General features: G+C 34.2%; 4 protein-coding genes across 4 annotated transcripts; 3 read left to right on the top strand and 1 right to left on the bottom strand.

Moving 5' to 3' along the window:
* The first annotated feature begins 1062 nt into the window (after positions 1 to 1062).
* LOC104888425 (pentatricopeptide repeat-containing protein At4g39530) lies at positions 1063 to 4928 on the top strand. The gene is made up of 2 exons (XM_010673395.4): positions 1063 to 3730; positions 3951 to 4928. Exon 1 carries the CDS (start codon positions 1135 to 1137, stop codon positions 3673 to 3675), a length of 2541 nt encoding a protein of 846 aa, XP_010671697.1. The 5' UTR covers positions 1063 to 1134; the 3' UTR covers positions 3676 to 3730; positions 3951 to 4928.
* Positions 4929 to 6260: 1332 nt separating this feature from the next.
* Positions 6261 to 9263, bottom strand: LOC104888424 (ubiquitin-conjugating enzyme E2 32). The gene is made up of 5 exons (XM_010673393.4): positions 9035 to 9263; positions 7839 to 7970; positions 7666 to 7750; positions 6978 to 7141; positions 6261 to 6899 (listed from the first exon to the last, which is right to left on the bottom strand). Exons 1-5 carry the CDS (start codon positions 9146 to 9148, stop codon positions 6486 to 6488), a joined length of 909 nt encoding a protein of 302 aa, XP_010671695.1. The 5' UTR covers positions 9149 to 9263; the 3' UTR covers positions 6261 to 6485.
* A 3963-nt stretch (positions 9264 to 13226) lies between these two features.
* Positions 13227 to 18427, top strand: LOC130589346 (jasmonate-induced protein homolog). The gene is made up of 3 exons (XM_010673390.3): positions 13227 to 13331; positions 14682 to 15064; positions 17886 to 18427. The coding sequence occupies exons 2-3, from the start codon at positions 14702 to 14704 to the stop codon at positions 18078 to 18080; spliced, it is 558 nt and encodes a 185-aa protein (XP_010671692.2). The 5' UTR covers positions 13227 to 13331; positions 14682 to 14701; the 3' UTR covers positions 18081 to 18427.
* A 2149-nt stretch (positions 18428 to 20576) lies between these two features.
* LOC104888609 (uncharacterized) lies at positions 20577 to 23182 on the top strand. Its single transcript, XM_010673633.4, has 2 exons — positions 20577 to 21051; positions 21764 to 23182. The coding sequence occupies exon 2, from the start codon at positions 21770 to 21772 to the stop codon at positions 22625 to 22627; it is 858 nt and encodes a 285-aa protein (XP_010671935.3). The 5' UTR covers positions 20577 to 21051; positions 21764 to 21769; the 3' UTR covers positions 22628 to 23182.
* The last annotated feature ends 2218 nt before the right edge of the window (positions 23183 to 25400 follow it).

Here is a 25400-nt window from a genome sequence, read left to right as displayed (position 1 = left end):
GTAGTGTATATAACGACCATTATTATTAAATCTTAGGTCGGAAATATCAAAACCGATTAAAAGATCCACAAAAAACTTTGAATACTATTTATAAATTTATAGTGAACAACTTTGATTTTGGGCTCAACAATAAGGGCCTGTTCTCCCCAGCTTATTTTCAGTTCAGTTCAGCTCTAATCAGTTCAGTTCAGTTCAGTTCAGCTTTAATCGGTTCATTTCAGTTCAGCTCCATTCTTTTATAACCATTTTGTTAAATATTATTATTATGTTGGTATAATTTATTGTACTAATTACTCTTATTATTATTATTATTTATTATTATTATTATTATTTAAATATATATCATTACTATTAAGTATTATTATTATTATTATTATTATTGTTGTTTCTATATATTGTTTTGTTTTATTATAGCTTTACTCATTATTATTACTATTATTATTAAGAGGAACATGGTTTAGGTCAAAGCACAATTAAACCCACTTTTTTTAGCCCATAAACCAATCAAATCGCGTCAAGATGGTTTATGATGTAATTTTCGCGGTTCAACCCAATTATTATTTTTATTGCTAAATATTTTTATATTATTAAATCTAATTATTAAAATAGTAATATTATTTTACTTCTTAGATATTATTGTTATTATATATCATCATCAAGTATTAATATATTAATACAAATAATATAGAATAGTTATTATTAATTATCATTATTATCATTAATTATTATTATTAATTTATGATTATTAATATTATTTATTTGTAACTATCATTCAAAAATATCCAAAATACAATTATTATTATTCATTATTATTACTTATCATTATAATTATTATTTAATATTCATATTATTATTGTTTAAAATATTATTTATATATTTATTACATTCAATTTAATTTAATTCAATTCAGTTCAGTTCAATTCAGTTCAGCTCAGTTCCAATAAGTTCAGTTCAGTTCAGCTTCAATAAGTTCAGTTCAGTTCAGTTCAGCTCCAATAAGTTCAATTCAGTTCAGCTATTTTATGCCGAAAAAAAACAGGCCCTAAGTCATAAATAAATTATAAATCATAAGTCATAGTAATTGAAAAGAGATTATTGTTAGGATTTGAAGTTTTAGACAATGTCATAATTAGAATGAGAAAACACCATGCAACTATATGCTTAAGGTTATGCTGTAAAAATTTAAGGTTTCAATCTTCATCTTTATCAACCTTGTCGTCGGGAAATATCTCAAAAAACCAGTTTATTTCTTCTCGGAAACTCCGGAATGTTAGGCTACAATTTGCTCATCTTCTACAATTACCAACTCTTTCAGAGAAACCCATCTTTTACTATAAGCGAATTCATGGCCACCTTTTTGTCTCTGGTATTGGTTATGATGTTTTTCTGGGAAACATTCTCATGCATTTATACTCAAAACTGGGTAGTATTCAGTATGCTCAGAATGTGTTTGATAAAATGCCTAAGAGAAACTTGATATCTTGGTCTACCATGGTTACAGTTTATGTTCAGCATGGTTATGCTGAAGATGCTTTAATGGTCTTTTCAGATTTTAGGAGGAGTTGTAATGAGAGGCCAAATGAGTTTGTATTAGCAAGTGTCGTACGCACTTGTGTGCAGGCGGGTGCTTTTGAACAAGGTATTGAAGTGCATGGTTTTGCTATTAAGAGTGGTTTGAGTGAAAATGTGTATGTGGGTACTGCTTTGACGGATTTTTATGCAAAACTAGGGGACATCAGTGATGCTAGAATGGTTTTTGATGAGCTGAAAGAGAAGAGTTTGTTTACTTGGACTATAATGATGACAGGATATGTCAAGAGTGGGAGAAGTGATGTTTCATTGATGCTATTTCATCAAATGATGAGGGATCTTAATGTTGTTCCTGATAGATATGTTCTTTCTAGTGTACTAAATGCCTGCACAATGCTTCAGTATCTTGATGGGGCAAAGCAAATTCATGCTTATGTATTGAGAAGACGAATTGTGTTGGATGTTTCTGTAATGAATGTGCTGATGGATTTTTACGTGAAATGTGGTAGAGTGAAAAGTGGAAGAAAATTATTTGAGCAAATTGGTGCAAAAGATGCTATTTCATGGACCACAATGATTGCTGGATATATGCAGAATTCTTTTCATGTTGATGCCCTACAACTGTTTCATGATATGAACATATCTGGTTGGAAGGTTGATGATTTTGTGTGCTCAAGCATTCTCAATTCATGTGGTTCACTTGAAGCTCTTTTGCCTGGAAAGCAGGTCCATGCCTACATTATTAAAGCAAATCTTGAGTTTGATGAATATGTAAGCAATGGATTGATCGACATGTATTCCAAGTGTAATGCTGTTGCTGATGCGAGAAGGGTTTTTGATTCAATGATTCAGAACAATGTGATATCTTATAATGCAATGATTGAGGGATACTCTAGATTAGGAAGTATCTCTGAAGCATTAGATCTCTTCCATGACATGAGGATTAAGCTGTTATATCCCAACCCCCTAACGTTCGTGAGCATTCTTGGGGTATCAGCATTGCTTTCTTATTGGGAATTGAGCAAGCAAATCCATGTCCATATCATCAAGGTAGGCCTGTCAAGCAACTTGTTTGTTAGCAGTGCGTTGATAGATGTCTATAGCAAATGCAACTTTCTTGGAGATGCAAAACTGGCGTTCAATGAGATCCGTGAGAAGGACATTGTGGTCTGGAATGCTTTGCTCTTTGGTTATACTCAACAGCTGGAAAATGAAGAGGCGCTCAAACTCTACAGTCAACTACAAGTAGCAGGGGAAAAGGCTAATGAGTTCACTTTTGTTGCAATGCTCACTGCAGCAAGTAATCTTGCTAGTCTTCGCCATGGTCAACAATTCCATAATCAGCTTATGAAAACTGGCTTAGACACAGATGCTTTTGTCACAAATGCACTGTTGGATATGTATGCTAAGTGTGGATGCTTACAAGAGGCCTACTTGCTGTTTAATACCACACAGTGGAGAGATGTTGCCTGTTGGAATTCTATGATCTCGACCTATGCAAATCACGGATTAGCTAAAGAAGCTCTGTCCTTGTATGAGAAGATGCTTCAAGATGGGTTGCAGCCAAACTATGTGACGTTTATAGGGCTTCTCTCGGCATGCAGCCATGCAGGGCTTGTAGAAGCTGGGCTTAAACACTTTAACACAATGCTCAGCTGCGGAATTGAGCCAGGGATGGAGCATTATGCTTGCATGGTTTCTCTCTTTGGACGAGCTGGTAAACTGAATGATGCAAAAGAATTTATTGAGAAAATGCCTGTTAAACCTACTGCAATTGTATGGAGAAGTTTGCTCAGTGCCTGTCGAGTCTCCGGAGATTATGAATTGGGCGCTTATGCAGCAGAGATGGCTATATCCTCTAACCCAGAAGATAGTGGATCTTTTGTTTTACTTTCAAATATTTATGCATCCAAAGGTATGTGGACTGAGGTAAAGGAGATTCGAGAAAGAATGGAATCACATCTAGTGGTTAAAGAACCAGGCTGTAGTTGGATTGAAATAAATGATGAGGTTAATGTCTTTGTATCAAAAGACATGTCTCACTCTAAAGCTGATGTGATATACTCAGTCTTAGATAACTTGATCAACGAGTTGAAAGAACAAATTCATGTATCTTCCACTGCTCCGATTATAATAGATTATTGATGAAAAGGAACTGAATGGTGAGAGTGCTATTAGCAGATTTCAGATGAATTTTCAGGTAATCCACTCATCTTTATATTGATGAGCGACATTAATGATCTGCATACTGCAAGATTTTGCCAATTGCTCAGGTGGCACGTACTCATATAAGTCCTGGTGCAAAATCTTATTTTAGTTACTTATATCATAATACTAAATTTCTTCTTTAGGATCACATTTTATCTTGAAATTTGTGGCCTGTCTTTGGCTAATGTATTGCTGTAATGAAAACTATTTAGATGCATTGAGGAAACCATTCATCCCACCCAAAGAATCATATCAACTTTGCATGCGAGATTGCATCAAGGGAAAGGATGAGGAACTCAGCAAATTGCAGTTATGGCATTTGGTTAAGTTGCTGACGCCTGATTGCAATTACCACAGATTTGATGGATGATGTTGTTGGATACTTGATAGTGGAGAGTGATAACTTCTGAACATATAATCCTACACGAGCTTTTTTTCGACTTCTTTACTAGCAGCTTCATTTCTGAAAGGGGGGTGGAGGAAGGGATTGGCGAGGCAGTGAGGGAGGAAGAAATTTGGATTAGATCGGGTTTGGTTTTTGAGGTCCTTGCCATCACTTCGGTTTCCTAAAACACATCGATTGTTTCTAGTCAAGGTGGCTTTATACTTTGGCCAATATTGGGAGGCAGGATAAGACTCTATGCTTCATTGGCTATTGCTGCAGACCCCTTTTTAGGAACATTGTTGTTGTTGCCAATAACGTCTTCCCCGTAGCAAGAATCATGAATCACAAGTGAAGCTGGTTTGGTTGAAAAGAAGCAAGTTCCTATAAGATGGTGCTGTCGATGAAGGAATTAAAAACAGAGAGATCATAAACAAATATGTCGTGTAGGCGGGATTATTTGATTCTACGGCTTGCTGCTGGTTACAGAGATGAATAATGCAGCAAGATAAGTAAAGAAATTATGGATTTTCTAAGGAAGTCATGGAAGATGATTAAAAACTGCAAGTATTCTGAATTTGTACAAGCTGATTAAGCACACCCATGTAGAAATTGTACAAGCTGTGCATCCTTCTTTGATACAAGGACACGAAGTTTCAGAAATCAAAATATGTATGTGAGAAGTTTATGCCTAATGTCTGTGTGAGCTTATAAATTTGGTTAAACTTTCCTGTCTAGGATGACATTGAGATACTAGTATTAAGTGAATTTTACACTGTCCCCCAGTAAAATTTAATACCTTTATAAATTTGCGAATGTGGCAAATTAGTCCCTTAACTTACACTACGCCCCTATGTTTTCAGTGTAGGGATCAGATTTATTGTGAAAATTCAAACCCAATTAATCAAGTTTTTGGGGAAAATTCTCATTGAAACTTGATGACAATGAGGTAGTCTTCTTTTCACCAATCCTAGTGATCTTTGTTGGAGGTTGTGAAAAAAATGTGTCAAATTATGTGGATGTCTAGGCTCATATCTCCATTTTGGTTGATATTGAGGTGAGACATCTCATGGCCGCAAACAGTTTGAAAAAAGCTTGTATTTTATATTGACGATATAATCTTTTAAGAAGCATAATGTGTATTGTGCACCTTAGTGCATCTTCATGCTTTGCCAGATGACGGCAAAAAAATTGGGATGATGAAGATTTTGTGAAGGGGAAGAGAAATTGATTTGGGTAAAAGAGAGGTAGATATGAGTATTTTCCTAAACGATTCCTCGAGAAGTTTTTTTTAAGCAGGTAAGATGAAGATTTCTACTGAACTGTCACCTCTCGTAGGTATAACTAGTCGAGTTCGCATGTCACATTCCTTGGAAAGGATGGGAAATAGTAAGGGAAACCTCACTCACAAAGATCCCCTAGTGATATTTGATCCCATAACCTTTAAAGTCATGAGACCAAATACTTACTATTAGGCCAAGCTTTGCTTGGTAAATTCCTGGAGAAGATTGAAGGTGAGTCTTTTAGGATTTTATAGTACTAATAACAGGTATAGTCGTCCTAGAATTTAGGAAAATTTACTAGTCAGTACTCTAAAAAATATCTAAGAGGTCATAAACTTTACCAAGTAGTTGAGGCACAGTTCAGATACTCCAGGAGAGGAATGACCATTCATGCTATAAATGTTGAGGGGTAAAACGCTCATCATGAGCGGTTATCACTGTCCACTCATAGGAATAAATGCGTAATCTAACAATTACAAAGGGTAAAGTGATAATTTAACAATTTAATAAAGTCAATATAATATTATGGAATTTTAACAATTACACAAACAGGAATCGAGCTAAGAAAAACATAAATTTCAAACACACAGACAGGGATTAGATTTAACAATAACAAGCAAATTTCAAATACACAAATATAGGTTCGTATTAATAATCAAATGTACTTTTTGAGGGAAAAGCTTAATAAAACACACAAATCAATGCAATTTTTTGCTCTATAACAGATCATATGTTTACTTTTTCACAAACAGAGATTGAGTTAACATAAACACGAGTTTCAAACACACAAACACAGGTTAGTTCAATAACAAGGGTTTCAAATACACAAATATGGATCTATTTTTGTTATGACCGAGTTGTCAAATCAACCTTTTTAAATAATTATATGATTGTGAGTAGGCGCAATAACCGCTCATGATCAGCGTTTTATCACTACTCATAAATGTTTACATGGTAAGGCTATAGTCAAATAGCTTGTTAATACCTACACAATATACACTGCAACATATACTACGATATTTTCTCACAAATACAAGACTTGTTGACCTGCCCGTCAACTTCACACACATTAACTATCATAGCTACGATTCACTCAAAAAGATAGCGCCATAACCACCGGACTTGACAAGCTTCTTCAGTAAAAGAAAGACAATAGCAACAGTCAATCCCACAGCTGCCCATGTGAGCAAGCGGTCATCATTGGATCTCTGTATCCTCGGTGCGGGCCTATGTTCAAGCTGCTGGTTCAAAATTCCAGCTCTAACTAATCCGGGATTAGCTTCCCTATGATCCACACGATTAGCATTTGCGACAGCTGCTTGAGGTTCCTCATTTATAATCTCACCTTCTGCATTTGAAGATTCTACAGCAGTAGCTGATCGTCCAGCATTCTCACTTCCCTCAGCTTCAGCTTCCCTTTCAGCTGACTGCTCATCAGGAGCCTGCTTTAGGATTTCAGGAACAGGTGGAGCCTTGCTAAGCATGTATGCATGTATCTGTAAAATTAATAGTTTCGAGCTTAACTCTTGATAAAATGCAATGTAATCAGGTTACACTGACTATTTAAGACTGACCTCATCAATCACTTTTTGACGATCAGGAGTTCCAAATTTTGGTGAACCTTCACGAGATCTAATAGCTAGTTCACGCCTTTCTTCCTTCTTGTAGTCCAAAGATCCTAAAGCACCATTAGGGGGTGTTGGCATGAAAGCAATGAGTGCCACCAATGCGGTACGGACTGTCATCAGCATCATCAAACAAACCATTAATTTTGGTTTTAATATGTGAAGAAAGCTAAATGGAATTTTATATAAACACAGACAAGTACAACCAATGAGCTCCCTTTCAGGTTTCATGACAAGGAGACGGAGAATATAACTGATCAGCTAATTGAGCAGGATATCTAGATGATTAAAAACATCTCCCAGGACCTATGTCCCTTTCCTGCTAATTGTCTGAAATATAAGTTCACGAGTCCAAATCCCAAAGTTACCAGGTCCGAAACCCGCTATAATATGAACTTGGAATGTACCAGAACATAGTTAAACAAAAATGAATCCCCAAGAACCCTAGGTTCCACACTCACAAAGAACGCATTGTACAATACCAATATGACAGGAAATTTTCACAGCATTTGAAAATTCCGCGACAATGACATAAAGAGGCTCACTTAAAGCTTCTATCCAAGGATTACACACACGTACAACTTGTCGAGTGACGAATTGGACTTAAGAATACATAACAAGGATATATTAAACTTACCACTCCAAGATGGTTGCCAGTGCTCCGGGTGATGGTTTGATATGCTCAAACATATTTTTGTCTGGGTCTCAAAACGACCATTGGGCTGCAAAACAGGTGCAGAAACAAATACAAGATTTAGTTAGGTTGAAGAGGAAAGATAACAGAAAGAGCATGAGCAATAAAGTGATTACCGTCAAAAGCATGAAAGAAGGAGGCTTAAATGGATAGTCTGCAGGCAGCTGAATCCTTCCATGATAGATACCACCCTCAAATTCAGTTTCACCAGGTCCTCTAATCGCAAATTGCCATTCAAAAATATTCTCCTGAAAGAAGCGAGACCAGAAAACTCAATCAATAATCAAATATATTTCCAAATTGCCTTTTTCTAGCAAACAATTTCCAATTGATGCAAGTTCAAACCAGTGTAACATAATTCCCTAATCTTCCGGCGAATTGCGATCCGAAAAAAGGGACTTATGGTCAATTTGGCCTATTTTTGGCGAACCGTAAACCAAAAAAGCAAAGTATATAGCAAATTATGTTACACTGATTCAAACTCAGGCAATGACATACTTGAATCCTAAAGTAAGAATCGTAATAATCAACTACACTGGTCCGTTATTTTCTAAAAGCTAAATTGTGCAATAAAGGCTGGACATCAACAAATTCTCAAAATTTAGGTAAGAGATCAGAATGTCCTAGGCAAGATATACAACAAAGCAAATCATTCAGACACATATTTCAAATTTATTCTCCTGAAAGAAGCGAGACGATATAACTTCATCAATTATTATACATGTCTCCAAATTGCCTATTTTAGCAAACAACTTCCAATTAAAGTGCGAGTTCCAATTATATTCTTATGAATTTAAGTATTCCATAATTCACCTATAGCTTTGTACTTGAATTGTAAATTCGAAATTAAAGCATAAGACAATGAGTAACACTCTCATGAATCATGATATCGACCACACTATACACCATACAAACACTAATTCTTTATATTTAAAAGAAAAACTTGTGCAATAAATCTGCAAATTAAGGTAACATATCAATATATCCTGTCAAAATATATGCCGAATTCTAATCATTCAATCATAAATATCAATAAATTCGCCATGTCAATCCAAAACCGCCGTTTATTCAATAAAAACAGCTGATGTCAAATATCAGGTATCAAATGAAAATAACCTACTACATATTGCAAGAAATAGAAAACCTAAATATGCTATGAGGATCAACAACAACAAAAATTAAGCTCAACACAGATCCACAATCAAATTAATTGAAACAACTTTTATCAAGAAATTCAATTCAATTCACCAACAAAAAATCGCAAATGAGCTAGAAAACAATCGAAAGAGGAGAGAGAAAGAGAAAAAAAAACCTCGAGAGGAAGACTCATGAAATCGTCAGAAGGATTGGATTGCATCTCCTTAACTTCCTGAAGGATCCGCTTGACTGCCGGATTCTTGAGGTTGTATTTGTCGGTGGCAGCCATTGATGAGAGATTTTCCGACAATTTCCCGACGAGATCGCAGATATTTTTGATTTCTCGGAGGAGAGAGAAAGAGAGAAATGAGGAGTGAAAGACGTAAAAATGGTTTTGTTTGAGTTTGACAGACACGGTTTTTGGTTTGGTAGTGGCTTTGACACGTCATGGAAAACGAGTATGCTGATGTGTCGAACTGTCATTGGGTGATATTACGAGGGTCTTTTGCTTTGAAGTTTCCCGTTTATGGTAACTTCCTATCAAAAAAAAGAAATTAGAGTCTAAAATGGATACTAGTAGAGGTGGCCACGCGCCGTGGGCCGTGCACGTTTGAGGCATTTCGAATTCAGCCTGGACCCGGCACGAGCTCGTGAAATTGGCCCGTTCAGGCCCGTGGGTTGGGACTTAAATTGGCTAAAGTCTATAAGGATTGGGACTTTGTTACGATAAAAGCTGTGATTTTCGGACCCGGCCCGCCAGGCACGTGGGTCGTGTCGTGCCATGGACAAGCTTCCCATTTTTTCAGCCCGACACGGCACGACACGAGATTAATGGGCCGCGGGCCTGGCCCGACCCGTAATACACTCAAGCCCGCGGGCCTGGCCCGCGTTCAGGCCCAGCACGGCCCGTGGCCAGCTCTATGGATAAGGATAAGTTTATTGCAAGACACTAAGACTGGACTTTAGACTCTACTACATTAGTTTTTCACTCACTCAACTCATTTCAGACTCTCTTTTCTTTTATACTTTATCCCCGAGACTATTATCAGATTTTTTTTATTTGGGCTAATATTTTTTAAAAAAATCCAATAGAATTGAGACATGTAGCAAGGGGAGTCTTGAGTTGAGTTTTGGAAATCAAAACTCATTTTAAGACTCTATGAAGTCTTAGTGTAGTTTATTGCACAATATCCACAAAAGTCTCAAGTCAAAACTTTTTTCAAGACTTGCAATAAACTTACCCTAAAGGACTCGGTTATCTTGCAAAAAAAAAAGTAAAGTTTTCAGTTTGAAATGAATTATTAAAGTGTTGTGTTGTGTTGTGTCGAACACGACATAACACGTACTCCCTCCGTCGCATAATATAGTGTTTGTTTCTTTTTTACACGGTCTTCAAGCCGTAACTTTGACCTTTAATATCTTCAATTTCGTATGAATAAAAAATATAAAAAGTTGATATTATCAAACTATACATTGAGACGAATCTCACAAGATCCCACATGAATATGTTTTTTTATATATACAAATGAGAATATTCGGTCAAAGATTTTAAAGTTTGACCCACCAAAAATGAAATAGGCACTATATTCTGAGACGGATGAAGTAATTGTTAAGGTAAATAAAGGTGTTGAAGAAATACAATTACCTACAATCGTGCACTACAACGACAGACTAAAAAGTCAAGAACATGATTCCAGATTTGAATGATTTTTTTACTACTTTATTTATCTATGAAGGGGTTAGAATGAATTTTACGATAAATGAATAAAACAAATTTGTAAAGGTAAACCAATTTCATTCGTTGGACAAAAATACCAAATTAGTGAAAGTAAAAGAATGGAATCATTTTAAAGCATGTATGGGGGTATATGTTTGTTCTCTTCTTCTTTTAGGAATAGGGTTTTTCTTGGGTTTCTTACTTTCTTTCAATTCTTGTTTTCTAATTAGAACTTCTAATGAAGCGAAAGGAAAAGGATCAAAAACCTTCCAAATTTTTAGAAAATTTAGACTCAGTGACACAACTATTTTTCGGGTACAACCTATAGCTCAAACATTGCAACTTTAAACAATTATTTGCACAAGCTAGATACTTATTTTTATTTTTATTTTAACTATTTTCAAACCTATTTTTTGTGGATATTTTCAAACACATTTGGACATATATTTAATAAATAATATATAGAATTAAAAAACCCTAATGTTAGACTTTTACATGTCTTAGTTAGACAATAGCAAAAAAAATGTCAAAATGGTATCCAAAAAATACAATTGAGTGCTGATAGAATATAAAATATATTAGAATAATATTTTGTATTTGGATATAGTTTATAGAACTAGAATTCTACTCATGTTAGGTTTCCTAAGATTGTTGAGATTACCTTTATGTTTTAACCTATATATTGTGATCAATGGATTCACTTGAATCAAAAAAGTTTTACCAAAACTAACAAAATATCACAGCCTATGCAAAATTAATTGTTTTTTTTTCTCTCTCCTATGGTTCGAACCTCAGATTTGTTTTTTTCAAGCTTCTATTTCTCTTTTTCTTGCTTCTTCGATCCTGGCCTTAGTCGCCCAACCTCCTCCTCGTCTGCCCCTACTACCACCAGCCACCATGACTAAGGACGGTGCATCGATATCTGACTCCCTCGTCGTTCAGCCCACCCCTCCTCCTACATCGAGCACAACCCGTATCACCCCGTATTGTCCGTCAGTAATATCAAGAATGACATCCTACTTATTCTTGATCGTGAGAAGGTTCAATACTCAAATTGGATTGACCTTTTTGAGATCCATTGTCATGCTTAGTGCTAATAGTTGTTTAAATTTATCAAGTCTAAGTTATACTTATTAGTGTATCAAGTTTATGTCATCAATAGTTATACGTAGTCAGGGCCGTCTTGAAGAATTTGGGGCCCCGGTTCTAACATGAAAATTGGGCCCTTAAATTTTATAAAAAATAAAAATGAAAGGTTAAAGTTCTAAAGATAGGAAGTTGAAAATCTAAAGATAAATCATTGACAAATTTATTAAGGGTGGGAAACAAGGGTGATTTCTTCAAATATGAAGTAAAATTTTCAAAATAATATATTTTGTGGCCTTTATAATTTTGGGGCCCTATACTGTTGGACTTCTTGTACATCCTCATCTACCCCTCTGTTGTGCGTACTTAAACGAAAAGTTGTCTCTGAAAGTAATCTTCCCTTTATATTTCCCCATCAAACTACTATGATTGTCTACATTTGATAACTTACAGCTGGTAAAACATTTTGAATAAGAGAAATATGTTGATCTTGGGGAACACATACCCTATAATCTTATTGGTAGAATATATTTGTATGAACTAATTTATCTTAAAGTGAGTAAAATAGAGCTTCGATCAATTCCTAATTTTAGCTTGGACAGATAATGTCAAGAAATCCACTAATTAATTGTGCTTTACAAGGACGAAAACTTAAGACAAGAACTAGAATTCAGCTCCTTGATGTGAGAATATAAAAGGATAAAAATAAATTTCTTAAGTTGATGAATTTCCCTCGTGTTAGCTAGAAAACCAAAATTCGCTTCTAACGTTGTTTGTGGGTGGTAAAGTATATATTCTTTTGATCGAAGCAATCTGAGAAAAAGTTGATGGTTGGTTGTTCCATTTCAATTATTATATTTATCATAGTATAACTTTGAATTACAAGACAAAAGTCACTATCAAAAATTGACATATAAAAGTATTTATTAAGATAAGTCGAATATTTCAAAACTAAATAAACCTAACCGAACCGAACTGAACTAAACTAAACTAAACTGGACGTAAGTGAATTGAACTGAAAATAAATCCAAAAGAACTTGACCTTATTATCCCATAATAGTGTCTTAAAGGCCCGTTTGATAGTTGGTCATCATGAATGGTGGTAATGGGAAGAATTTGTGTGTAAATTTGTGAAAAATATCATTGTCCATTCCCATAGTAATGCTAATTTATCATAAAATGTTCATTTCCTTCTTGAATTTTCATTCCCATCTAATACCACCTTGTAGGTGGTAATGAGTGGTAATGAAAATTGCTTTCCTATGGAAACAAAAACACAAGTTTAGGGGTGAGATTGCTTGCCCGTGGAGAAAAAATGCCTCCCCTAGAGATTTTAAAGGTGCTTCTCTAATAAAATTAGGCTTAAAATTCATTTCCATTACCGCAATTTATTAACGACTACCAAATGGGCCGTAAATACCTGTAATATCCTGTTGTCATTTGGCACCCTAACTCAATCCCAAAAAGAAAAGAATTTTATGGAGGCATCTTTTTTTCCTTTATGAAATTAAAGTTAAAGGCATCTTGAAAGATGCATCTTAAATTGTCGTGCAGGGTGCACCCACTAGGCCAGAACCACAATCCACATGACATGGTCTATAAATATAAGAAAATGGCAATCGGGAATTGCTCAGTAAGTAAAGTTCTCTACTACACACTGCTTGTCAAGGTATTAGCTCCTGTTTTCGCCCTCTTTTTTCTTTCTGTAGTCGTCATTGTTTTTTCCCTTTCATTGAGCTAGATATACGTAGCTTTCTCTTCTTTTGAATGTATGTTAGATAAGATACGAATATACGCTCAATACTTTCAAAGTAATTGATTGCTGGGAAACAAGGTTTAGCAAGAAAGTGGAATTTTACTTAAACAGTGGAAGTTTTGCTCTAAAAGTTAATATAGAAGTCAAATTACACTAAATCTTGGTAGTCGATCTTAAGGGGAGTCTTGAGCAAAGACTTTGAGAGTCTTGAGCAAAAACTATGCAATAATGTTGAAAGAAAAAGATGAGAGTCTTGGAGTGAGTTTGATAATCAAAGACTCCATTCAAGACTACGGCATGTAAGGAGTTAAATTTCTAGCCACTTAAAAGTTGATATTTGTATTTTATTGTTTTTGTAAAATCAATTTAAGACATAGTTTGTGGAGAGTCTGAGGATAAAATATAGAATGATAATAAATCTGGAGTTTGTAAAATTAAAAAGTAGTAGAAAGCTAATGTGACACAGTTTGAAGTTTAGAGTTAAGTTTGAGGGATATACTCACCTTTAGCTATATAAGCTGGTAGGATATTAACATCTTATAAGGATTTTATGGTATTAAGTTTTCTTAAGCTAGCTATAGATTTTGATGATAATTATATATTTATATGTCACCTATATATTCAATATGAAGTATCTATTACATGCAAAAAATATTGATCATATCTTATTTAATGTATATATTGAGAGGCGCTATAATAACAAAAGCAAAATCTAATAATTTTAATAGCAAATTTTTTTAATAATATGCAAATGAATTATTGGGAATGAATTTGTTTAGTAAATATGGAGCATAAAATACATACAACCAGTAATCAAACAAACAAAGTCGAATTATCAACAACTCAAATTGGACTATAACGGAATTTCACTTTATACTAATAATATATTAGAAAGCCAAAGATGATTTCCATACATGCATGTCTAAACTTGATGTGATATATGAATATGAAATAGTAAGAAGCACCCCAACCCAACCCCCCACCCACCCTCATCACATTGAAATTTTTGCTTCTTTCAATATTTGAACCTTAGTCTTCCATGCATGTGGGAGATAGGAATTAGGAAACGATACTATTGGACCTAAGGGTTTTTGATAACAGAGAAAAACACTATATATGTTGTATACTAATTCAAGGAATACAAGTGAAGCTATATAACATTTACAATCAAACATTGTATATTAGGATCAGTCCTCGTGCGAAGGATCTTCTAATATTCTATTTCCTTACCATAATATCAGTTTTGTTTGTTGGCCACGCTAGATATTAAACGTACGTGAGAAATGTCTTCCTCTCAAGTTGGACAGAACCACCAGGCCTCCTTGGAGCTGGTCAAGCATGCGCAAAGTATAGCCGCGGCGAGGGAGGTGAACCCACAAGATCAACTATTTCTGATGGGACACTTGAGGAATAACACCTCAGGGCCCATGACCATACATGCTCAGTATGTATGGTCTGGAACAATCATCAGGAATTTCCCGGAAACTCTTGTCAGTGGTGTTAATGCTGAGTTTGAGCAAGTGTCTAAAATTGCTGCAAATGGCATCAAGAGTGCCGTGGTGTATTCAGGCAGAGTCGTTGATGGACAAAGTCAGTGTGGATGGCTCGTTGCTTGGTCCAACCCTGAGGATATCCAAGCCAAAAAGGTTATCCCTTCATTTTTGTTTCATTTTCCATTATAATACATGCTTCTGGAAATCTCATGAACTCAAATTAAAAGCACATATTTGGTCAATGATACATTTTTAGATTTATACTCCTTCTGTTTCAAAATATAAAACATTCAGGTTTTATGAAAATTTACTTTGATAACAAATATTTCTCATAATATGATAAATAAAAATTATAAAAGTTATACCATTGGATTCGTCTTGAAAAATACTATAATAACATTATTTTTTGAAATTTTCTATCAACATATATTGAGAGCAATTAACTGTTAAAGTTCTATCTCGAACATCGTGCGTGCCTTATATTTTGAAATGGAGGGAGTACAAGCTACTCAATAGTCTGAAAACTTAGCTTGATCATGTCCTTACATTTCATATATTATATATATTAAATAGTTGCACCATTTGCATAGTGCTTACTATTCACATGTTACACTTTGATCGTCTTTAATATGAGCGATTCATGTTTTAGGAAAAACATAGTTATGTGAGATCTTGTTAGATTCGTCTCAATATATATTTTCTTATAAGTTCTAGTGTAACATGTTACACCCAATATAGACTTGATCTAAATAAGTATTGTTATTATATTTATAGAAAGTTGACATTATAAAAATGAACATTAAAATACATCTAATAAGATCTCATATATCCTCTTATGAGCAGTGATATTTTAGTATTAACATTTCTGAAAATTCTTTACGTTCGAAATTTTTAACTTTTACCACAAATTGTAGAGTGTATAGATTAGAAAAATGCATGTAGTATAAACCCACATTGTCAAGTTAGTCTAGCCATCGTATGGTGCTATTTATCAAGTATGGGTCTCACTCCACATTATTCCTATTCATTGTAGAAGAATAGATTCTTTAATTTAAATCAACGACACATCAAGTATTAATATGTATGAATCACATGATTATCCACTCATCCAAATTATAATTCTCTTTCCTATATTATAGTTATAAATGACAATATATATATATGATGAGATGAAACAATTTGAATCAATAGTTCGAATTTTGATTCATTTATAACGCTATAAGAGCATAACTATGTGTTATATCCATGTAACAAATAGGGTCTAACTAGGGGAATCGTACGCATCTTAAAAACGTTCTAGCATGCAACATATCAATAAATTATAAGGGGAGTTTCATGTAAGATTAGCATGTACCCAAAGGCGGATCTATGTGGAATCTGGGTGACACGTACCACACCAAAAATATCAAAATTCTGTTTTTCTAAGCCTCACCTTATTTCTGGGTAAAGTAAATTTTGCGCCCTTTTTTACTACAAATTGAGCTCTGCTCCAGTGGTGCGTTTGGGTAAAGTAATTATGTTACTCAAGTCTTGTGTTCGAATTTGTATTTCAGTGATTTTATATCAAATTCAAAATTTGTAACTATGAATTTTTTTAAAAAAGTCTCGCTTCTTTTACAAAAAATTGCAATATTCGGTTTTGTAAGCTATTTATATGGAGTATTTTCAGTTAGTAAATATTTTTGAAATAATAGTAGTACTCTATATAGAAACAAATAATGTTATCTGATATACGTCGGATTTGTCTCAATATATGACATTATATATATATATATATATATATATATATATATATATATATATATATATATATATATATATATATATATATATATATATATCACTTTGTATAAATTTTTGTACAAATAATTAATATTAATGGTTAAAGCTGCAGGTTGGAGATATAAAAACATGAATGTTACTTTTATTGGTTAAAAATGAAAGAAGCGTCAAAATGACAAAATTTTAGATGGTTTTCAAAAGTGAAAGTATTGGGTCAGACCGTCTAACCAAATACTTACTGTCAGACGGGCTGACCCAGTGACCTCAAAACACCGTCTCCTTTGGCCCTTCACAAAGCTCAATCATCACCATTTTCCCAACACTTTTCACCTCCCCAAAACCCCTAACTTTCCCACATTCTCTCTCCTCCATAACAACCCAAAAAAATGGGACTCAAAAAACGCAGCAAAAAACCCACCCTCACCGACGCCGGAGACTCCTTCGCAAACTTCACAAACTTATAAGAGCATTTGTAGATTCCTTCGCAAAGAACCTCTGCCTAAGCTGTACATAAGGATAGCCCATAAACGAGAGAAAATGCGCAGGCTTTGAAACGAGAGTATTTCGTACCACACTTGATTATTGTCATCCAGTTCAACCGAAAAACGTTCTTTCCCAGCCTGCTTGAATAAACATCAAAACTTTTAATAAAATGGACTATTTTCCATTTTCAGTTGAGTTTGCAGTTTGAAGCGTCGGATTGTTTAATGGTGAAAATGGGTATTAGGGTTTTCTTCATGAAATTCTTAATTTCAGTCTTCATTCTTTTCCTATTTTCCATTTTCAGTTGGACTTTGTTTTGTTTCAGTTGGACTTTGTTTTGTTTCAGTTGGACTTTGTTTCGTAATATGTATACCAACTGAAACAAATAATGGACCAACTGAAACAAAAAATGGACCAACTGAAAGAAATAATGGGTCAACTGAAAGAAATAATGGACTAACTGAAAAAAATTAAGACTAACTGAAAAAAAATGAAGACTACCTGAAAAAAATGAAGACTACCTGAAAAAAAAATTAAGACTAACTGAAAAAAAATTGGAACCACTGAAAGTCGTCCGACCAAAGATACAATACGTTCTCTTTTCAAAAATAGTGCCCCACCAAAATTAAAAATGATGGATTCGCCCCTGCATGTACCCCTTCATGACGATAACATAATGTTAAATGCAATGGCACGGTGCTTCTTGCAGGTTTACGTAGATTGTGGTCCAATTAGCAAGTTCGACAACATTGACTGGAAAAAGATTGATTTTGAGCTGAGTCAGTCTGATAGTTGCGCCAGCCACACTGACCCATTGACTCGCACCTCCGTGAACGCTTGTATACGCCCTCCGGTTGCGAAAGCTGTCGGTGTTTGTATTCTGGTCGTGGAGTACTACGGCTGAACAACCAGGCAGCCATTATCGATCTACTCTTAGTAATGCTAATTAAGAGGAGTGGATCATATAGAAAGAGTTGCTTAATGTAACAAATTAATATATATAATGAATATTGATGTTTTGCGTCGAGTGCTCTTTGTCATGCGACGCACAAAGATAATTTGCGTCACTTCCGTGTCTGTGCGACGCAAATCCGGGGACGCAAATCATCCTTTTTCTACTAGTGTAATGAGGGGCAACAAGAACTAAGAACATTTTCGTGACTTTCTAAGGCCATGTATGTTCTTTAATTAGTAGTGTGTAGCTACTATATTTATTATTAATAAATAAAAATGCCTCTTCTATTTCCTATATTATAAAAGTGGCTCTTTTAAAATTTTCAATCGATGATTTGAAGGCAATAGTATCTTGTTATTTTCTCTACATTACGTTATCTGATCTATTGGACATGCTTGGCACAAAATTTTAAAGTGTGCCATGAAACGAAAACAGTAAACCAGTTTCGTCATATGTCTTTGGATATATGAGACTATGAGAGGTGAGATAGTTGTTTTCGATTTATTGGGTAACTAGTTGTTAGTTTGGCCAATTCCGCAACTCAGTGTATGTAAATTACTAAATTTTTGATTCAGTTTTGTGGAAAAAAAGGGGAGAGTGAGAGAGAGTGAGGAAACGTATATGAGTATAAAATACATAAAAAAAAAATATGTATACAAGATGTTAGTAGGAAAAAATAGGACGACATTTAGCAAAATTCTTTATATACTCACTCGTCACTACAAAGTACAAACCATCCACTTATCCCATTATTCTTTCTCCTCCAATACTTTAATACTAGCAATTTACGCACGCGATGCGTGCCTCATTTTTTTAAAACACAAATTTTACCTTTTTTAGGCATTAGCAAGGGTAAAATTTGATCCATGATCCCAAAATTGTATCGGAAAGTATAAATTAAATTCATGTTTTTTTCCTCGTCTAACTTCTAAATTCTGTTTTCACATATTGATATTTAAAATTTTCATCATTTAAAATTTTGTCCTTTTCTAAATTTTAACACTTTGAGCTTCAATTATATTTGAAATGAAATTTTAATTTTTTTCATACACAATTTGATATTTGAATTTTTTTTTAGAAAAAAAAAATCGTTACTTTTCGCAAATTAATGTAGTTTTTTTTTTCTGAAAATGGATTTTTTGCAAAAGTTTTTCGTAAAAAGTTTGATATTGTTTTGTTTTTCAAAATTTATTTCTGAACATGGATTTTTGGCAAGAAAAATTGGGCAAAAATTTTAATATTGGCATTTTTTAGAAAAAACTAAATTTATTTTATATGAAAATGAATTAAATTTAAGTCTGATTGTATAAAAGCCCTTTTGAACTCAATGTTATCATCTCCATTTTTTTTTTAACTACATAACAGTCGACTAAGTTGCTATTGTATATTTCAACTAATATTAAATAATTTTGGAGGTTAAAAGAATTATGTAACTTTTTTGAAGTTCGCAAATTGCCGATGGATGAATGTGTGATATCGCCATCAAAGTCTTATGTTTTTTTTGAGATTTGTGTTTATAGATAACTTTTTTGAGTATGTAATTGTGAATGGTTCTTGAGAATAGTGATTTGTAAGTAAATTTTTGTAAATGTTTTTGTATGAATTGATGTTCTGAGTTATTAGTTTTAGTTTGTATGTTAATTTTAAGTTTTAATAAAGTTTTCTGATTATTTGAGTATTTGCGTGATTTTTATAACGTGAATTTCTCAATTGTATGAGTGATTTGTAAAGTTTATTCTTTTAAGTGATTTGTGAGTGAGTGTTCTAAATTAATTTTCGGTAGTTTTCTTTGAGTGCTGATTTTAATTTTGACATTCCTTCTGTTAGAAAGGAAATGGGGGTAAAATAGGCATTTTAAAAGAGGACACCATTGCTCCCCCTTCCCTTATATAATAGAGATATTTTTTTTTTACATTTTTCAAAACAAAATCAGTTTTGCCACGCTTTTATCATGATTTTATTGTGTTGCCTTGATTATCCTCTAAAGTAATGTATCTCTATTATATAAGGGAAGAGGAGAGGGACACCAAAAATGTTAATTCCTTTTATACCCTTAAGTAATAAAATACAAATTCACCATCTTTTATCATCATATCCTCAATTAACAAAATATTTACATCATCATTGATTTATTAGCTTTCAAAAAATAAAAGAAAATATACAATGAACTTTATGAATAATTTTTCGTATATATTATTATGTAATTGACTTTTTGTTTATTTTCACACACATCACGTACATATAGGATAAGTAACAATTAAACAAACTGAGGTAGTATCTCATTACCTCCAAAAAAAAAAATCATGAATCTTTGTCATATTAGGCCTACACATATTTTCGCAATGGGTTAAATTCATAAAGTTAAACTAGAATTATGCCCTTATTGTGGCTTTTTTCTTGCCTCTCAAATAAAAAATGTTTTCTTGTTGAATGCATAATGTTCTTACGGTTGGAATTTTGGCAATGAATCCGTTGAAGAATAGAGGGCGGAGGTGGACAGTTGTACTGAAACCCATATATCATTTATTCATATAGAATATATTTATCATTCATCCGGCGCATAATATGGTGTTGGTTTTTTTTTTTTTTCCTCTCATGTCTAAATAATTCTCTCTTTCTTAAAAAAAAAAAAAACTAACGCATTAATTCTTGTTATGAAATATAATATGGATGCACATTATACCCCCGTTAATATATCCGGGATATTCTAGGGTTTTGTTCTCCAAGTAAAACCCTAACTATTGTATTGTATATATATACCCTGGACTATATGGAATAAGATACAACACGATTCTCTCTTCTTTCTCCTGTTTATTTACAACACGTTATCAGCACCAACCGCTCACACTTCCGAAACACTCTCTTCCACGCCGTCAATTTCACCTCCGCCGCTTATCTCGTCTCCTCCATTCTCTCTAAGGTTCGAATCATCTTATCTATTTTTACGTGATTCTTTGTTTCTGGAAGTATGAATTTCTCAATTTTTTTTATTCGTTTGCGAATCCATGTGGCTGAGTTCTGTTTTGAGTTTGTCATCAAACTGGTACTCGATGAACTTTGGTGACTGCAGTATGGGAATATGGGATTGTTGTCAAATTTATTTATTTATTTCTTTACTGCTCACTGCTTAGTATGTACTAGATGTATGAATCAGTGGCTTGTTCAATTTTTTTTTCTTTATGCATTGAATTTCGAATGCTACGTGATGAATGATGATGATGAAGCTGCACCAACCTTTGTTTTAAATAATATTGATTTATTTTAGTTAATGCTACGTGATGAATGATGATGATGAACTTTGATGATGAATGCTATGTATTGAATTTCGAATCAGTATTCTGAACAAATTAGCCTTCCCCATTATGATTAGCCTTCAAAGGAATAAAATAGATGATGTATTTCGTGATGCGAAAAAAAAATATATATATTTGGACTTTATTGGTTTTTTTTGTTTGTTTTATTCTTGCGTCTAAAACATGTATCATATTATACTGGATGTATAGCAATATTATAGTAACATTAGTTATTCAAATTATATTCTTACATTACCTACTATATGAACCCCTTAAACTACAATATTGAATTACAATTTTATATGAAGTACTAATTTCGCAATATTCACTTGTATATAGTATACTATGTCGAACCTTACAAAGCTTGAATTTGCGGCCCTTGATATTACTGGACAGAACTATTTGTCTTGGGTGTTAGACGCTGAAATTCACCTAGATGCAAAAGACCTTGGTGATACAATCAAAGCAGGCAATAAAGCAACAAGTCAAAACAAAGCTAAGGCTATGATATTTCTTCGCCACACCCTCCATGAAGGTCTTAAGATTGAGTACTTGACTGTGAAAGATCCACAAGTCCTTTGGAGTAATCTAAAGGAAAGGTATGACCACCAGAAAACTGTAATATTACCCAAAGCTCGTTATGACTGGTTACATTTACGACTACAAGACTTTAAGTCTGTAAGTGAATATAACTCAGCTATGTTCAGAATTACTTCACAGTTGAAATTATGTGGAGAGAAAATCACTGATGCAGAAATGCTAGAGAAAACATACACTACCTTTCATGCGAATAATGTTGTCCTGCAGACACAATACCGTGAAAAGGAATTTAAGAAATATTCTGAACTTATATCTTGTCTCCTTGTGGCTGAGCAAAATAACGAGCTACTGATGAAAAATCATGAATCACGTCCAACTGGTTCTGCTCCATTCCCTGAAGCGAATGCGACATCCCATAACGGAAAAGAAAAATATCATGCCAACAATAGTGGACGTGGACGTGGACGTGGACGTGGACGTGGACGTGGACGTGGACGTGGACGTGGACGTGGATATGGACATGGTCGAGGACGTGGACGTGGACGTGGATACGGATATGGTCGAGGTCGAGGCCGAGGTGGTTATTTCCAGAATTCATATTCCCACCAGAAGGGGACAATAAAGATGATAACAAACAAGAGAAACATAAAAATGAGAACGTGACCAATGTGTTTACAGATGTGGAGGAAAAGGTCATTGGTCTCGTACGTGTCATACACCAAAACACTTGGTTGACCTTTATCAACAATCATTAAAGAAGCAAAAGGGAAAGAAAGTATAAACAAATCTTGTGTACGAAGATGGCGAAGGTGACTTTGATTGTGGCAATACAACTCACCTGGAAGTTGCTGATTTCTTCACCACCCCTGAAGGGAATAACTAATCCTTAGATTAGATTATGGTCATTTAAAGAATAAAACTTTATTTTCGTTTATTAAGTTATTACTATGGATTTTTGTTTGGATTATGTTATTTTATTTTAGCTTTTATTTGTTAGTACCATGATTTTATATGACATTGTTAAATTTTGATTATTTAGTTTTTCTTATATATATTGTTATTTCATTTATTTGAAGAATATGAATACCCCTCAAGTTCAGTTAGCAATGAATGGTGAAGATTTATGCCTAGCAGACAGTGCAACTACTCATACCATACTAAAAAGCAAGAGATATTTCTCTTATTTGACAATGAAAGAAACTAGTGTGAGTACTATATCAGGTAGTATAAAGATAATTGAAGGCTCCGGAAGAGCAAATATATTATTGCCTATGGGAACGAAATTTGAAATCATTGATGCATTATACTCTCCCAAATCTCAAAGAAATTTATTGAGCTTTAAAGATATTCGCCATAATGGATATCATATTGAGACAATAAGTGAAGGAAATGTTGAATACCTTCATATCACGAGTATTACCCAAGGCACTAAGAATATTTTGGAGAAATTACCTGCATTTTCCACTGGTCTGTACTACACTAAAATCAATACAATTGAAACATATGCCATAGTAAACAGGAAGTTTGCAGATAATTTCACTATTTGGCATGACCGGTTGGGCCACCCTGGTTCAATAATGATGCGAAAAATAATTGAAAATTCATGTGGACATTCATTGAAGAACCAGAAGATTCTTCCTAATGATTTCTCATGTGCTGCTTGCTCACAAGGCAAGTTGATAATACGACCTTCACCAACCAAAATAGATTTTGAATCTATCAATTTTTTGGAACGTATACAGGGAGATATTTGTGGGCCAATTCACCCACCATGTGGAACATTTAGATATTTTATGGTTTTAATTGACGCATCGAGTAGATGGTCACATGTATCCTTGCTATCAACTCGCAACCTGGCGTTTGCGAGACTACTTGCTCAATTGATTAGATTACGAGCACATTTTCCAGATTTCCCTATGAAGGCAATCCGCCTTGATAATGCTGGTGAATTCACTTCTCAAGCCTTTGATGATTATTGCATGTCTATTGGGATAAGTGTTGAACATCCTGTACACATGTTCACACACAAAATGGTCTAGCTGAATCATTAATAAAGCGTCTCCAGTTGATTGCTAGACCACTACTTATGAAGTCCAAACTCCCAATCTCTGCTTGGGGACATGCTATATTACATGCAGCAGCATTAATTCGCATCAGGCCAACGAGTAATCAAAAGTTCTCCCCATCACAATTGGTTTTTGGTCAGGAACCAAATATTTCCCATCTAAAAGTTTTTGGATGTGCTGTATATGTTCCAATTGCTCCACCACATCGTTCTAAGATGGGTCCTCAAAGGAGGTTAGGAATATATGTTGGATATGAATCTCCATCAATAATTAGAGCCATCCACAGGGAATCTATTTAAGGCTCGATTTGCAGATTGTCACTTTAATGAGTCAGTTTTTCCAACATTAGGGGGAGAGAATAAACAGCTGGAGAAGGAAATCATTGGAATGAATTATCATTATCTCATCTTGATCCTCGTAATAAACAATGTGAATTAGAAGTCCAAAAGATAATTCATTTACAAAGCTTAGCAAATCGATTGCCAGACGCATTTACTGACCCAAATAGAGTAACCAAGTCGCATATACCAGCTGTGAATGCTCCAATCAAAATTGATGTCCCAGAAGGAAAACATCAAACTGCTAGTGAGTCTACAGCACGCCTGAAGCGTGGTAGACCTATTGGTTCCAAAGATAAGAATCCTCGGAAAAGAAAAGGAGCAGGAATTGATAATGGCCAGACCGAGGAAAAAAGAATTTTGAAGGATCTCCAGGAGAGACTTTAGACATGGCAAAGGAAGAAATTCAGGTACCTGACAATGAAGAGATCTCAACTGATTATGTCATGTCTGGAATAAAATGGAACCGAAATCAAATCGACGTCGATGAAATTTTTGCATGCAATGTAGCAGTTGATGTTATGGAAGAAAATGAGGATCATGAACCAAAGTCTATTGAAGAGTGTGCACAAAGAGATGATTGGCCAAAATGGAAGGAAGCAATTGAGGCAGAATTAAAATCTCTTGCAAAGAGAGAAGTATTTGGACCAGTAGTCCGTACACCTAAAGGTGTAAAACCAGTGGGACATAAATGGGTCTTTGTGCGAAAGAAGAATGAAGATGGTGAAATTGTGAGATACAAAGCACGTTTAGTTGCACAAGGATTCTCACAAAGACCTGGAATTGATTATGAAGAAACATACTCCCCTGTGGTGGACGCAACTACTTTCAGATTTCTTATTAGTCTGGCAATAAGAGAAGGACTTGATTTACGTTTAATGGATGTAGTCACAGCCTACTTATATGGGCCACTGGACAATGACATTTATATGAAAGTCCCAGAAGGATTTAAACTGCCAGAAGCAGCAAATTCTAATTCTCGAGAACATTACTGCATAAAATTAAACAGATCTCTTTATGGATTGAAGCAAT

This window comes from Beta vulgaris, chromosome 3 (genome assembly GCF_026745355.1).
Source record: "Beta vulgaris subsp. vulgaris cultivar EL10 chromosome 3, EL10.2, whole genome shotgun sequence".
In the NCBI taxonomy this organism is placed as follows: domain Eukaryota; kingdom Viridiplantae; phylum Streptophyta; class Magnoliopsida; order Caryophyllales; family Amaranthaceae; genus Beta; species Beta vulgaris.
The sequence above is the reverse complement of the archived record's forward strand: the minus strand, read 5'-3'. Positions and strand labels throughout refer to the sequence as shown.

Bases quoted from the DNA above. Each gene is read 5' to 3' on its own strand.
- LOC104888425 (XM_010673395.4), top strand. From the start codon at position 1,135: ATGAGAAAACACCATGCAACTATATGCTTAAGGTTATGCTGTAAAAAT.
- LOC104888424 (XM_010673393.4), bottom strand. From the start codon at position 9,148: ATGGCTGCCACCGACAAATACAACCTCAAGAATCCGGCAGTCAAGCGG. The intron at 7,142-7,665 runs GTAAGTTTAATA...TGCTGATGACAG, and splicing joins CTGGCAACCATCTTGGAGTG to TCCGTACCGCATTGGTGGCA. The intron at 6,900-6,977 runs GTCAGTCTTAAA...TTAATTTTACAG, and splicing joins GTCAAAAAGTGATTGATGAG to ATACATGCATACATGCTTAG.
- LOC130589346 (XM_010673390.3), top strand. From the start codon at position 14,702: ATGTCTTCCTCTCAAGTTGGACAGAACCACCAGGCCTCCTTGGAGCTG. The intron at 15,065-17,885 runs GTTATCCCTTCA...TGCTTCTTGCAG, and splicing joins AGGATATCCAAGCCAAAAAG to GTTTACGTAGATTGTGGTCC.
- LOC104888609 (XM_010673633.4), top strand. From the start codon at position 21,770: ATGTCGAACCTTACAAAGCTTGAATTTGCGGCCCTTGATATTACTGGA.